This window comes from Anabrus simplex, chromosome 10, assembly GCF_040414725.1.
Source record: "Anabrus simplex isolate iqAnaSimp1 chromosome 10, ASM4041472v1, whole genome shotgun sequence".
NCBI classification, from domain to species: domain Eukaryota; kingdom Metazoa; phylum Arthropoda; class Insecta; order Orthoptera; family Tettigoniidae; genus Anabrus; species Anabrus simplex.
The window spans coordinates 16,042,375-16,056,360 of NC_090274.1; the positions used below are offsets into that span (position 1 = coordinate 16,042,375).

The 13,986-nt window shown below is 38.3% G+C and overlaps 1 protein-coding gene across 5 annotated transcripts in view; it reads left to right on the forward strand.

Annotated features, from left to right (window-relative positions):
* Efa6 (Exchange factor for Arf 6) overlaps positions 1-13,986 on the forward strand; it is a 366,073-nt gene that overhangs the window by 284,127 nt on the left and 67,960 nt on the right. For all 5 annotated transcript variants that reach the window (XR_010861133.2, XM_067154852.2, XM_067154853.2 and 2 more), the window contains exon 8: positions 8,167-8,342. Coding sequence is in view for 4 of the 5 variants with exons in the window: in XM_067154852.2 (XP_067010953.2) it covers positions 8,167-8,342 (176 nt within the window). In the remaining variant the exon portion in view is untranslated. The remainder of the gene's footprint in view (positions 1-8,166; positions 8,343-13,986) is intronic.

Consider the following 13,986-nt stretch of genomic DNA (forward strand, 5'->3'; position numbering starts at 1 on the left):
CTCACCAGGATTACTTGGTTCGAGAAATGGAAAAAATCCAAAGAAAAGCATCCTAATTTGTTCTGGGTGATTTCCGGCAAAAGAGTAGTGTGATGAAAAAAGTTACAAAGTTTGGGCTGGGAAGGGAGAAAGGAGACAAGCTGTTCAACTACGTGGTATGTTGATATAGAAGTTGATTCCCATAAATGGTCCGTTATTGGACATTATAAATTTTCCAGCTAACTCATTCCTGGTTGCCAGCATTTTGCCCCCGTGTGCTAGGTTGGACTCATCAGTTGGTACCTAGCACACCTACCAAGGCACTGGCTAGTGCATACCGTGGAGGCCACTGCGTAGGCTACTTAGAGCCACTGGCAGTGCCAATGCACTATAAGAAACTTTGTCTCATTTGCATTGTCTGTACCTTAATGAAAGCCACGGTCACTTCCTTCCCACTCCTAGCCCTTTTCTATCCCATCAGGACCTGTCTGTGTCGGTGCGATGTAAAGCAAAATGTAAACAAAGAAATTCTGCGAGTGGTGTTAGGAGGGTTTTGGATCTGTTCTTGGAAGTTTCCCTCATTAAAATAGACGCATTGGCTGTTTTCTTGGTGGACGCTCAAGTGTGTGCCGTGGGATGTCTTCTATTCACAGGGAATCCAAGTCTCCTCCAAAAACCCTCATTGGATCCAGACTGGTACATTTGAGCTTTATCTCGCTGGTTATCTTGATCACCTTGCCCATGAAGATTGAATGCAGCTTGGTCACTGCCCTTATCAATATACTCGCAGATATACTTAATGGATTTGACAGACCTGCAAAATTCCACGTTTATATAGGTGTTTAACATTTTACACAGAAGTGGGCTTGTACAGGACTATCCAGGAATTGTCGGTATTGACAGATCTTTTGCTGTGCCCACCATATTGATTTGAGCTGTGCAACTGCCGTCTGCTAGGTTTCTTTGTCTGTACAAAGGGTAGCCATTCTCACTGGTAACTTTCTGTTGGAATCAACATTTTGTAGCTTTTCTGTTAGCCTAATATTCCTTCACAAGCAACAAGTGAGCATATGTTCTTTGCATTGACCCTGTGTATTGGCGAGCGAGGTTAATAGTGTTAAAATCAGAAGGGTATAACTTACGGAGTAGGCATAAAATACAACTTTGTTGGGAATATTTTGCTTGTTGATGTGGTCAAGGGATATTGAAGAGCGAAAAGCGATGTGTTTTGCGACCCTGATCAGACTTCTGTTGCACTGCTCATTAGCAATTGTAACAGCAGCCACCTCATCATAGAAACGTCTCTCTTATTTGCCAGGTGGCCGCCGGTCCTCACGGATAATCACTTTGAATTGCTCTGCTGGCCGCTGCTCCATTGCCACTTTGAATGTGGGGATGAACTGCAGGCTTGTCACAACTTCAGTATGACAGTCTTGGCTTGATGATCACTCATTTATGTTGTTCATCGGATGGAGGCAACCATATATCTGTCCCTGAGTACTGAGGTATGATCTGGCTACTTGTTCCGAATTATTTACTTAACGTTTCAGAAGTGAGATACATGACATTAAAGAGATAATAATACATATATACATTGAATACTTTGAAGAAAGAAAGGGAAAAAACCCACCCACACACACAAACTGCATTGTGTGCTCACAGGATTAGACTGTTGAAGACCAAACACTGGCCACTTCAAGAGCCTTGAGCAGGTCTTCCACTGTGCAACGGGCTATGCATGCACCACATTGCAATAAGTGTGCTGTGGTCTGCTTTCTCCACATTCACACAAGCTGGAATCTACACTGCAGCCCCACTTCTTCAGGTCTGACTTGCATCTCATTCCGAATGATGTCATCTAAAAGAAAGTGTTTTTCTGCTGTATTTTCTTCACAAACTCTTTGAACTGAGATGTTTCTTTGGTAAGCAGTGTCTTTGCTCTAATTTAAGGAAGTTTCACTTTTTCAACAGCACAGTACATTCCTGCACTGTTCTCTTTTCATTGAAGAGCGGCACAGAACCTGCAGGTTATGGTCATACCGCCTTTCTGAAACATTCTGTGTGCATTGTAGATGATTTCAGGATCGTACTGAAATCCTATGCCCAGAAAGGGTCCCATGTCATACATATGAAGTTAGCTCTGTGCTCCCTTCCTGTCAAGGAACTGAGCCTGTTGCTCTTCTGGAGTCTGAACATTTGCTGTGAAAAAATTACTTGTAACATAAATTTTGAGGTGAGCCTGGTGCTGAGTAGGAGTTTGAGTTACGTAATAAAGACTTTCTGGAGGCTTGATTGGCAAGATAAACCTTGTGTTGGCTGGGGTTATCAGATTCCCATAATTCAGCCTGTCTCAAGTTCTGACTGGCAAGGCAAACCTTGCATTGGTTGACTGGCAGTTTCGGCTCCTGCATGTTAGCCCATCTTGAGACCTGAGTGGCAAGATGAACCTAGTCTTGGCTGGGAGTTTCAGATCCCTGCTGCTTTCAGCGATTATCCTTGAGCCTTGGTTACAGTTAAGGTGATGTAGTACAGTCTCATAAACGAGCAACAGTTCTGATCTCAACTAATGAAGCAGTTGAGATGAAAGATTCAGAGCAGGCTTTCCAGTTGCTGCAGTCTACGACTAAAACAAAGTCACTACAGGTTGGAATAAACCGAGTCAAGACAGCACATAGTTAAGAAATGAACGGGAGTGAAAAACTATGGTACATATGATTGAAGCAAATAATCTGCACCTGAAAGCAATCATTCATGGAACTGAAGTTAATTTTCCAGAGACTAGATTGTATCATCAAGCAAAATTCAGCTCTATGTCAGCTATCATAGTAGTCCTTGAAGACTTAAATGAGCGTTTTTTGAGGACGAGAGATGGTATCACAAAGTACCAGAGTTGAGATGTAATAGAGTAAAAGTATTCAAATTACTTGTAATGATTACTTTTTAGTAACTTTAGTTGTAATTGTCACTTTTCATAAAATGTAATTTTTACTCATAATTTATTTGTTGAAATAAAATTGTAATCATTATAGTCTATTAATTGATATACATTGCATCAAGAGTTTGGAGCCCCAGCGCTCGCATGACGTCGTGCCAAGGATATGATGTGCACTCGTTCATTTATTAGTTTATACACAAGTACTATATGGTCGAGAATGGAGCTGAAATAAACATGACAGCAAAGGGTTAAGAAAATTCCATTCTCATATTTGAATAAATATTTTGAATTGCTTACCCTGAAAATAATGGAAACACAAATGTGACATGCAAACTTTGCTTGGGAGCGATCATTTTAAAAGTTTGCTTTTACCGAGCTCGATAGCTGCAGTCGCTTAAGTGCGACCAGTATCCAGTATTCGGAAGATAGTAGGTTCGAACCCCACTGTCGGCAGCCCTGAAAATGGTTTTCCGTGGTTTCCCCATTTTCACACCAGGCAAATGCTGGGGTTGTACCTTAATTAAGGCCATGGCCGCTTCCTTCCCACTCCTAGCCCTTTCCATTCCCATTGTCACCGTAAGACCTATCTGTGTCGGCGCGACGTAAAACAACTAGCAAAAAAAAAAAGTTTGCTTAGTCTTGCTTAGTGATGATAGTCACTTAATGCCTCTGTTCTAAAAAAAAAGCACAAAATGAAGTAATTGTGATTAGTTAAAATATTTCTCAAGTGACTGTAATTCAGCCCCATCACTGCAAAATATGCAGTTGTTGGAGTTAGCTCTGCCTGTTACACAGCTAGAGAAGAAGTTGGATTGAACATCTTGAGCTGGCCATTTCTTCATCTGTTTCCAAGAGCAAGGAGTTTTTAGAAAATGGTTGATTTTAGGAACAACCTTTTCGCTGCTGAATTCTCAGACAGGCTGGTGTGACCCCAGTGCTGGATTATTTCAGCCAACAACCTCAACAATAATTATCACCAATTTGAACATAAAATACTAGTACCAACTACAGAATAATATTTTGAGACTATATTTTAACTCGCCAGTTTGTTCATACAGTGTTGGAGACAGTTCATGTTTGGGATCCAGGGTTGATTCCACACAAGGTGGTGAAAATGTTGTCCATTAGGAAGATGCTTAGAAATTTTCATTTGCATTATGGACTATGTCTACTATGTGTACACACACTATCAATCCGCACGCATCATTAACAGCAGAAATATGAAATTAAATACGCAATATTGATAAAAGTTGAGCAGAACTTGCCATGAACTTAGCATCCATTGTATATTTATAAAATCTCTTTGCTTCATCTGTTACCTTTGCCGACATCTCTTCATTCACAAATACCTTGAAATAATCAATTTCAGGGCATTCAGGGATCAAATTATTATTTGATATAGCTAGGTTTCACAAATACTTATAAAGATTTTAGAGGTTCCACCTATGTTGCCTGAATGTATTACAACATACTATATATAGCAGTACTAGTTTCAGTGTTTCTTTAGCACCATCAGGAGCTACAAGAAAGTCATGAAAAACTGGCAAGTAATATAAAATATACATTTAACATTTTTGTACAACTCCTATAGACCTTATATTAAAATATATATTTAGATAAAATACAAAGTTACTGCCTCATATTTCTACAAGTTCACAAACTTGTGGGTCAAATGTCACAATTAAAAACAGTGTGAAAAAAAGAAATAAGGTTTGTGTGCGTTTAAAGTTTTTCATCTTGGGGTACTGAGTTCGATCTTTCTTCTTGTTTACTTGGTATTGCTTAAGTTACTCTTTTTATTTTTAACACCTTGTGTGTCAGTTCAGATAGCACTGGTTGAATATACTGAGTTAAAACTGTATACATTCAAATTTGTAGGTGTTAAAACACTAAATTTTTCAGTTCGAACTTGTATTACATTAAAAAAACTAAATTATACCAAAATCTCATTGTGTTTGCTTTCATTTATAATTTTATATACTAAAATGTGCCATCCTCTAAATATGTTGATTCGTGTAGCAGAATGTTTACTGTGCTTGAGTGGTGGCTTGTTTGTGTCATGAGCCACCACTCATTGTGCTACAGCCACCATGTTAGGTCTACGGCCGTTTGAGGTGAGTCCTAGAAATAAGCTTAACATTTGATAGGATTTATATCTTACCTTCCTTTGTTAATTTTGGGTTTTTCATCATTTGCAGGTTTCCAGTATTGAACTGAGAAACATAGTCCATGTTAACATCTTCGGGACACATTTGTACGTTTTCACCTTATCAGGTTACATGCAAAATCACAGCCAAGCATAGTAAACATTCTGCTACAGGAATAACAAATTTTAGAGGATGGCACATTTTTGCAAGCACAATGAGATTTTGGTACAATTAAGTTTTATTAACGTAATATAAGTTTGAACTGAACAATTTAGTGTTTTAACACCTACAAATTGGAATGTATACGGTTTTAACTCGGTCAGTATATAAAATCAGCTTCATGGTCCGTATCGCACTTCAATAGATTCACAATTAAGTATTTATTTATTTTCCACCTAGTCGATACAATGATTGCTTAAGGCAATTGTTAATGGTCAGAAGTGGTACATGCTTCGTATATTATCAACATCTTCAGTCACATAACACTGTTTAGATGAAAAATATATAAATCGACAAAGTAATGCTTTAGAGGAAGTGTCCTTAAAATTAAGATTGACAACATTAAAACAAACAAATAACTCAAGAGAAAATATATAAATTATTTCTACAATAGAAAGCAGACGTCAAGGAAACACTTGTACAATATTCCATAGAGAATATGTCCTAATGAATATTCTTTTCTTAATAATTCATGAAAAAAGGTCAATTTATAAATTAAAAATTATACAATTTATAAGTGATTGTCGAAATGAAGAAATCCAGATATCACAGTCTGGCTCTTATTATTAATGCAGATGAAAATATAACTAATTCCTAGTTGTCAAATCTTATTAAGCCTGCTTTCCTTTGGAACAGTAACTTCTATCACTTTCACAGTTTTGCGTCGGGTGTAATATTGATGATGCGTTCTTCCTTGCTCTTGCATCATGACTGCCACAGGTCATAAATTTACCAACATAGAACAAGACCTGAGCATCATAAAAAAGTTAAAAAAGGGCAGCTTAATGAACACGTATGAAGATCTATACATTCATCTAGACCAACTTGTAAAGAAAAATGATAACCTTAATGAGGCTGTAGAATATAAGAATCCATTATATTATCAAATTCTAGTATATTTGAAAATGCTTGAGAAAGATCACGAAAAAAGAATTGAAATTTCTCCACCTACAGATAGCCCTACAACTTATTCCTCCTCAGTTGAAGCTATACGTGACAGCAAGGAAGTTCTTGACACACCTATATCCCCCGCTCCTCCACCTCCTCAGGTGCAAGAGCAAGGAAGAACACATCATCAATATTACACCCGACGCAAAACTGTGAAAGAATGACAGGAGTTACTGTTCCAAAGGAAAGCAGGCTTAATAAGATTTGACAACTAGTAATTACTTATATTTTCATCTGCATTAATAATAAGAGCCACACTGTGATATCTGGATTTCTTTATTTCGACAATTACTTATAAATTGTATAATTTTTAACTTATAAATTGACCTTTTTTCATGAATTATTAAGAAAAGAATATTCATTAGGACATATTCTCTATGGAATATTGTACAAGGGTTTCCTTGACGTCTGCTTTCTATTGTAGAAATAATTTATATATTTTCTCTTGAGTTATTTGTTTGTTTTAATGTTGGCAATCTTATGTTAATTTTAAGGACACTTCCTCTAAAGCATTACTTTGTCATTTTATATATTTTTCATCTAAACAGTGTTATGTGGCTGAAGATGTTGATAATTTACAAAACATGTACTACTTTTGACCATTAAAAATTGCCTTAAGCAATCATTGTATCGACTAGATGGAAAATAAATAACTAAATACTTAATTGTGAATCAGTCAGTATATTCGACCAGTGCTATTTTAACTGACACACAAGGTGTTAAAAATAAAAGGAATAATTTAAGCAATACCAAGTAAACAAGAAGCAAGATCAAACTCAGAACGTCAAGATGAAAACCTTTGAACACACACAAACCTTATTTCTTTATCTTCAGATTGTTTTTAATTGTGACATTTGACCCACAAGTTTGTGAACTTGTAGAAATATGAGACAGTAACTTTGTATTTTATCTAAATATATATTTTAATATAAGGTCTATAGGAGTTAGTTGTACAAAAATGTTAGTGTATATATAGTACTGCTAAATAAAGGTAATATGTTGTAATACATTCAGGCAACATTGTTTTGTATTGAATCGGTGGAACCTCTAAAAACGTTATAAGTTATAAGTATTTGTGTTCTCGGTTCAATACGGATAAAATAAAAGATGAAATTTCTGATGCTAAATAGCTAGGTTTGGCGCTTCAAATGCATGCACCTTCAGTACAAACTCTTCGTTCGACCTTCTGAGCCGGCTTAAAGTAGGTTAATGTAATTTTTCCTCTCTCTGCAGCAAATCATCACCACTATGAACATTATTATCACCCCCTTTCACTTTACTAATATCCTCAATATCACTACCGTCACTGTCAAAATCCACATCGGACTCAATCTCCTCTAAAAGTGTAAGATTTCCTCCGGACGCATTGTATTTTCGTGTGCGGCAGCCATCAAAGATGATTCTTACAACTGGGTGGCAAAAGAAAAGCATTTTCCTGCAGAACTACTCGCAGAAATAATATAAACTACTTAGTTCAAAGTGTGATTAATAGATGGCAGAAGCATATAACAGTTATAAGGCAGATCGAGTACAATATCCGATAGCAGCACTGGTACAACTAAGCATTTTTTATTTTCCACCTTGTCGATACATTAGTTGCTTAAGGCAACTTATTGGTTAAGAGTGGTACAAGTTTTGTATATTATTAACATCTTCAGCCACATAACACTGTTTAGACAAAGTATTAATGCTTTGAGAGAAAGTGTCCTTTCAGGCACCTCGAGTATATTCGATTGCAGCAGTGTGAAAAGGTAAAAGGTTGTTTTTGAGGTCCCTTTGGGACTCGCAATCAGTGTCGGGTTGTACTTGTCAGGCTCTGTCACTGTCCAACTTCATAGCTCATTGTAGAACAGAGATAATGTTTGCATGTAGCTGATGCAGTTCAACAACTTATTGTAGCTACAACCTTATAAATTCCATTGCTTGATGTTTCTCTAGCGACGAAGAAGGCGACGAATGCAGCGCGCAACTTCAGGCGAAGCAGCAAGCGGAGAACCAGCAGAGCCTTTCGGGCAGCAATCCTTTCCTCGATGTGCCTAATGCTGCCACTGCTATAGAGTACAAGAAAGGCTATGTGATGCGCAAGAGCTGCATTGACCCCAACGGCAAGAAGAGTGAGTACCATTTATTTTATATACTTGTGATGCTGCCGAATCACCCGTTGTTTTAAGGATGCAGTTTCCCTCCGTCCCTCCATCCAGGAAATTTTGAAACTGTCCCTTTGATCTTGTTCTGGTTGCCAAAACCAGCTGGCATGGAATAATTTAGGAACATATTTGTATTTATATTGATGGAAGTTTTATATTTTTAGCAAATGTTCATTTTCTGAGATTTCAAAAAATTTTTGGACTTGACAATGTTACTGTCATCGTTTTGAGTACAGAGGGTATGGAAACATACTGACAACAGTTGCAGTTGTATAAGGAACAGAGTGAGAATGCGTCTAAACTGGAAATTGAAGGAATTTGCCTTCCACGGAGGCAAACAAAATAAAGTACAAACAGTTGTGTTAATATTAAACATAGACACTGAAATTTGGTTCTCCTTAAAGCTGTCGATCTTCAGTTCTCGAATCAAGTGTTCCTTATACTGGGACCGTTCTGTACGTCAGAGGTAAACTATCGTAAGTGACATTTCACTAAGTTTATAGGAGAGTGGAAAGAAGCCTCTGAAGCGCATATTTTGCTACCTTTAAAGCAGGTCAAATCGACAGTTCTGACAATGAAGAGCCAATACAATAATAAATGTTGCAGACGACATAAGGTTGAACTGTTGTATGATCAATTACCAGTGTTTATCGCTGGGTTCTCCTCGCATGCAATAGTATCACATAGCTTATCTTTGTTCCTGCAAAACATACACAGATGATCACAACCAAAACAAGTCGTCAAAGATTGGACCTCTGTACTTAACACATTTCTGACCGGATGCTTGAGCTTGTCACATACCCTGTGGACCGGACATTTTTCTACTAACCATACTAGGGTGCACTTGATTATAAAAATGTACATATATATTAAACCATTCAAGATTTTATCTTTAAAGTTGGTGGATTTGCCTTTACAAAACTATCTTCAGCGTTAATTCCTAACACATCATTAATGTTTACATCGTTGTTGTCGTCAGTCACTTGAATAAATAAGCTCACGGCGTGTAGAGGCTTGAATATCACTTCGACTATCACTCTCGCATTCAGTTTCCACTAATTCATTATCACTATATCAATTTGAACGATCATCGGCATATAATTCTTCTAAAATATCGTCATCAGCTAACACCATATTCCGCGGGCGCTCCATCTTGTCATTGACTGAACCGGCAGAAAAAAAAGTCAACGTTTCGAAACTAAATCAAAGAATAAAAGATGCTGTGAATAAAAGAAAAGTGGCAGATATACATCTACAATTTATTCTACTCAATATGCAAGTTCGAAATAGTTCAATATATGGTCAAGAGATGTCACGGGAAGACCGAAAACAATGTCGTGAATAAAACCGAGATTTCTCGGGGCCCGTCACCTACCGCTAGTAAGCGTACTACAAGATTTCTCGGGGCCCGTCACCCATGTGTTAATGCTATTTTACACCGGTATGTACCCTGGGGTGTATATGATGCAGATGAATTAGCATTTTATTACAATCTCTTGCATTGTGAAAGAAGACCCTTGCAAGGAGGAAAGAGGATTAAAGAGCAATTAACTCTGTCTTCATGTGCCAGTAGGATCAATGGTAGACTGTTGGCCTCTGGATCCCAAGGTAACGGGTTCAAACCCGGCAGAGGTAGTCGAATTTCTGAAGGGCGGAAAAAATCCATTTGACATTCCATATCGTACGATGTCGGCTTGTGAAACATCTGTGGCAACATATTTTGTGCTTACCCAACAAGATTTATTAACACTCAGCCATAGACGGCGAAGAGAGATTCAGTTTACTCTGCCATCTAGTGGGCATATAGTAAAGTGGAATGTCAAAATTGGCAGACAAATGTCGGCACATGGTAGCAGAGGCCATATGATTGTTACCTTATTGGCTATTAAAGGCTGAAGGCATTTCATGCCAAAATGGGTGCTCAAAACAGAAAAGTTGTGTCATTCCTGTATCACTGGCCTGCACACGCAGCTGTGGATGTTCTTCCCGGCAAACACTACCAGTGTGCTGCAACCATTCGATGAAGGAGTATTTTGGAATCCGAAGCATCCTGTTTACACTCTCATACATTGTGTTGATATGAAAAACAAAAGTATCTTTACTGGAATGTTCTGATTGCAATCATGGCAGTCTCAGTTTTCTGGGAGAAAATTAAACCTGAACATGTGGCAGTGTGTTTCAGACATGCAAGGTTTAAGAAGAACAAACAGCCGAGTAAGTCTGAAATGGAACTGCGGCAAGAGTTCATTGAACTTGAAGAGAAGTTTCACATTGCTGAAGTGTTTTGTATAATTTCAACAATTACCTTGACATTGGTACATGTGTATTGGCATGTGATAAATTGTCTGACAGTGATATTATTAACAGTGTAGACACTACGAACCTACTACGCTGGCGTAGCAGGGGGAGAGGTGATACTCCCACATGTGGCGCATCCCAGGTGGCGGATAGAGGGGTCCTTACCGGCTTGCCGGCGGACTTGAGGGAAATAAAATACCTCTCGTGGACCAAACACACAACCCCCTGTGGGTGGGGGGCGCAGATGAAGAATACACTCACAGTATTGCCTGCCTGTCGTAAGAGGTGACTAAAAAGGGGAATCAAGGGATGATTGTATTAGAACCATGAAACTACTTGTGATTAGTACCACTATGCGGAGAACAACATGGGTCAGTTTTACTTGTGCGTAGTACCACTATGTTGGGTACAAAATCGGTTTGTGATTAGTAGCAACAGAGTGCGTTGCTGGTTTTTACAGTACCTGTGATTAGTACCACTTTAGGAGCGACACCATTGTTCTGGCTTGCGTATGATTCGTACCCACTATATGAGGAACATCACGGGATAGTGTGAGTCCCTGTGGTTAGAACATGTATGTGATGAACACCATAGGTTTACGTTGCCTGTAAATCTGTCACATGCTTTGGGCAGCAACATTTCTTTATTGTATTCCCAATACATTGCCACCGACTGCGTCTCGTGTTGTGATGAAACCTGGCTGATTAACTTCAGGCCCTTTACCCAAATATTGGATTGAAAGTTATTTTATTCGTCTTTGACTAGTCAGCTTGACATGTATTGGGAAAGCAAGCATTTCTTTCTGATTATATTATACGTTAGTGAAATTACCGATGGTTTGATGGAAGGCAGTTAGGTTTTAGGAAGAGTTATTGCTGGGAGGCTTAACTTACAGAATTCCAGCAATATATAGCAGAAGATATTTTAAATTCAGGAAGTCAAATGTACTGTATTGCTATTGACTTACCAAAGGCTTTTGATAGGCTAGATCATGGGAGACTTCAGTCCAATATGAGGGCTATTGGACTAGAAAAAAGGAGTTGTTAAATTGGTGGCTATATTTCCAGAAAATAAAAGTCTGATAATTCAAGAAGGTGAAGCATTATCTTGTCGTGTAACGATTAAGAAGGGGGTCCCATGTGGCAGCATTATTGGACCTTTATTATGTTTTCTTTTGTATATAAATGATAGGATTAAAAAACTTAAATCAATGATAAGGCTATTTGCAGATGGTGTTATACTGTATAGAGTAGTAAATCACTTCCAGGATTGTGAGCGACTACGAAAAGACCTCGACGATGTTGGGAGATGGAAGGTAGTGAATGGTGGTGATAAATGGGATGAAAAGTTAGATTTCGAGTTTCACCAAGAGGAAAAGTCCTCTCAGTTTTAATTACTATGTTGAGTGAGTGATAGTACCTCATGGGGAACACTGTAGGTACCTAGGTTTTAATGTAAGGAATGACCTTTGTTGGGGTAATCAGATTAACGAGGTTGTAAAGAAAGGCTACAGAACTGTTCACATGGTTATGAGTACTGTATGAAAATGAGAGGGTGTATAAGTCTCCGGTATGACCCTTTTTTGCCATACATTGCACCGACACAGATAGGTCTTATGGCGACGATGGGATAGGAAAGGGCTAGGAGTGGGAAGGAAGCGGCCGTGGCCTTAATTAAGGTACAGCCCCAGCATTTGCCTGGTGTGAAAATGGGAAACCACAGAACACAATCTTCAGGGCTGCCGACGGTGGGGTTCGAACCCACTATCTCCCGGATGCAAGCTTACAGCTGTGCACCCCTAACCGCACGGCCAACTCGCCCGGTATGACCCCAATTAAAGTTTGGTTCCAGTGTATGGGATCCTCACCAGGACTACTTGATATGAGAACTGGAAAATATCCAGAGGAAAGCAGTACAATTTGTTCCGGGTGATCTCCAACAAAAGAGCAGTGTTGCAAAAATGTTGCACAGTTTGGGCTGGGAAGACTTGGGAGTAGCCTAAGGAGATGAGGTGCTTGACTAAGTGGCATGTCATAATTATTTTCATTCCGTGCTGATTTAGAGAATACCTTAAAAGAAATTGGGTAGTAGATGTTCCACCTAATCCTCACTTCAGTATATGATAGAAATATTTATTTCATGTTGTTATACTAGTTTGACTGTCACGTTTTACAACCATGTATTTTGACATTTTTTAATGTATTCATACATGTATTTGAAATATTATCTGAAGACCTCCTACTACATGAGATTATTGAACTTTTTTAACAAGGCTATTAGAATTCTAGGGTTTCATTACATTTTTGTATTGTTTTTTAATTGTTTTCTTTAGACAGTTTGACATTTTTGTGTTCTTAGGTTATTTTAAGGTTGTATTCTTGTTATGCGCTAATTTTTTCTTTAAAATGTTCTTTTTCTGTTGCTGAAGGTGGTACCACAGGTGTCAAAACTAGTATAACAACATGAAATAAATATTTCTATCATATATTGAAGTGTTGATTAGGTGGAACATCTAGCCCCCAAATTCTTTCCAAGCCGTCAGTGGAGAGTTGGCGTGAAATGATATTAGTAGATAAGTAAGTTTGAGTGGAGCTTTTCATAATTTGAAGATAAAGTTGGAATTCAAGATGACAAATTGGGGTAAATATTCTTTTATAAGACGAGGAGTAAGCGACTGGAATAAGTTATCAAGGGATGTTCGATAAATTTCCAAGTTCTTTGAACATTTTTCAGATAAAGCTTGGTAAACAGTTTATAGGGAATCTGTCACCCGAATGACACCTAAATGCAGAACCTTCATTGATTTTCCCAGTGAAATGACATGCACCACCACAAATATTGTCTTCCTTTGGTCAAACTATCAATATTTCGAAGTAAGTATCAAAACTGTTCTAGGATGAGGAGATTAAGTAGGAAACTTCTAATTAGTAATAATAAGGTGTAAGGCTTTTGAGGCATTTGCTCTATAAAACCAGCATTTCTTCACTAGACTCATCAAAGTGGGATGTTGCTGGCCCCACCAAGTGATGCTAGGGTGTACGCAGGTGAATTTATCAGAAGCCCAGTAGTAGAGGACAATCTGACAATAAGGCGCATTCTAAGAGTCATTGCAAAATGTCTTCTGCCGAGTTTTGGAGGAATGTGGCCAATACGTACACTGTTCTGTCTTAACCAACGATGCTATTCAACATACTATTAAGAGAGGGAGCCCTGCCTTGGGGAACCCAACAAGTTGGAAGGAAAGGAAAGAACGAGGTAAGTGCTATCAAGTGCAACATAGCAATACTTCTGAGAGATGTTCCTACTCAGTTCC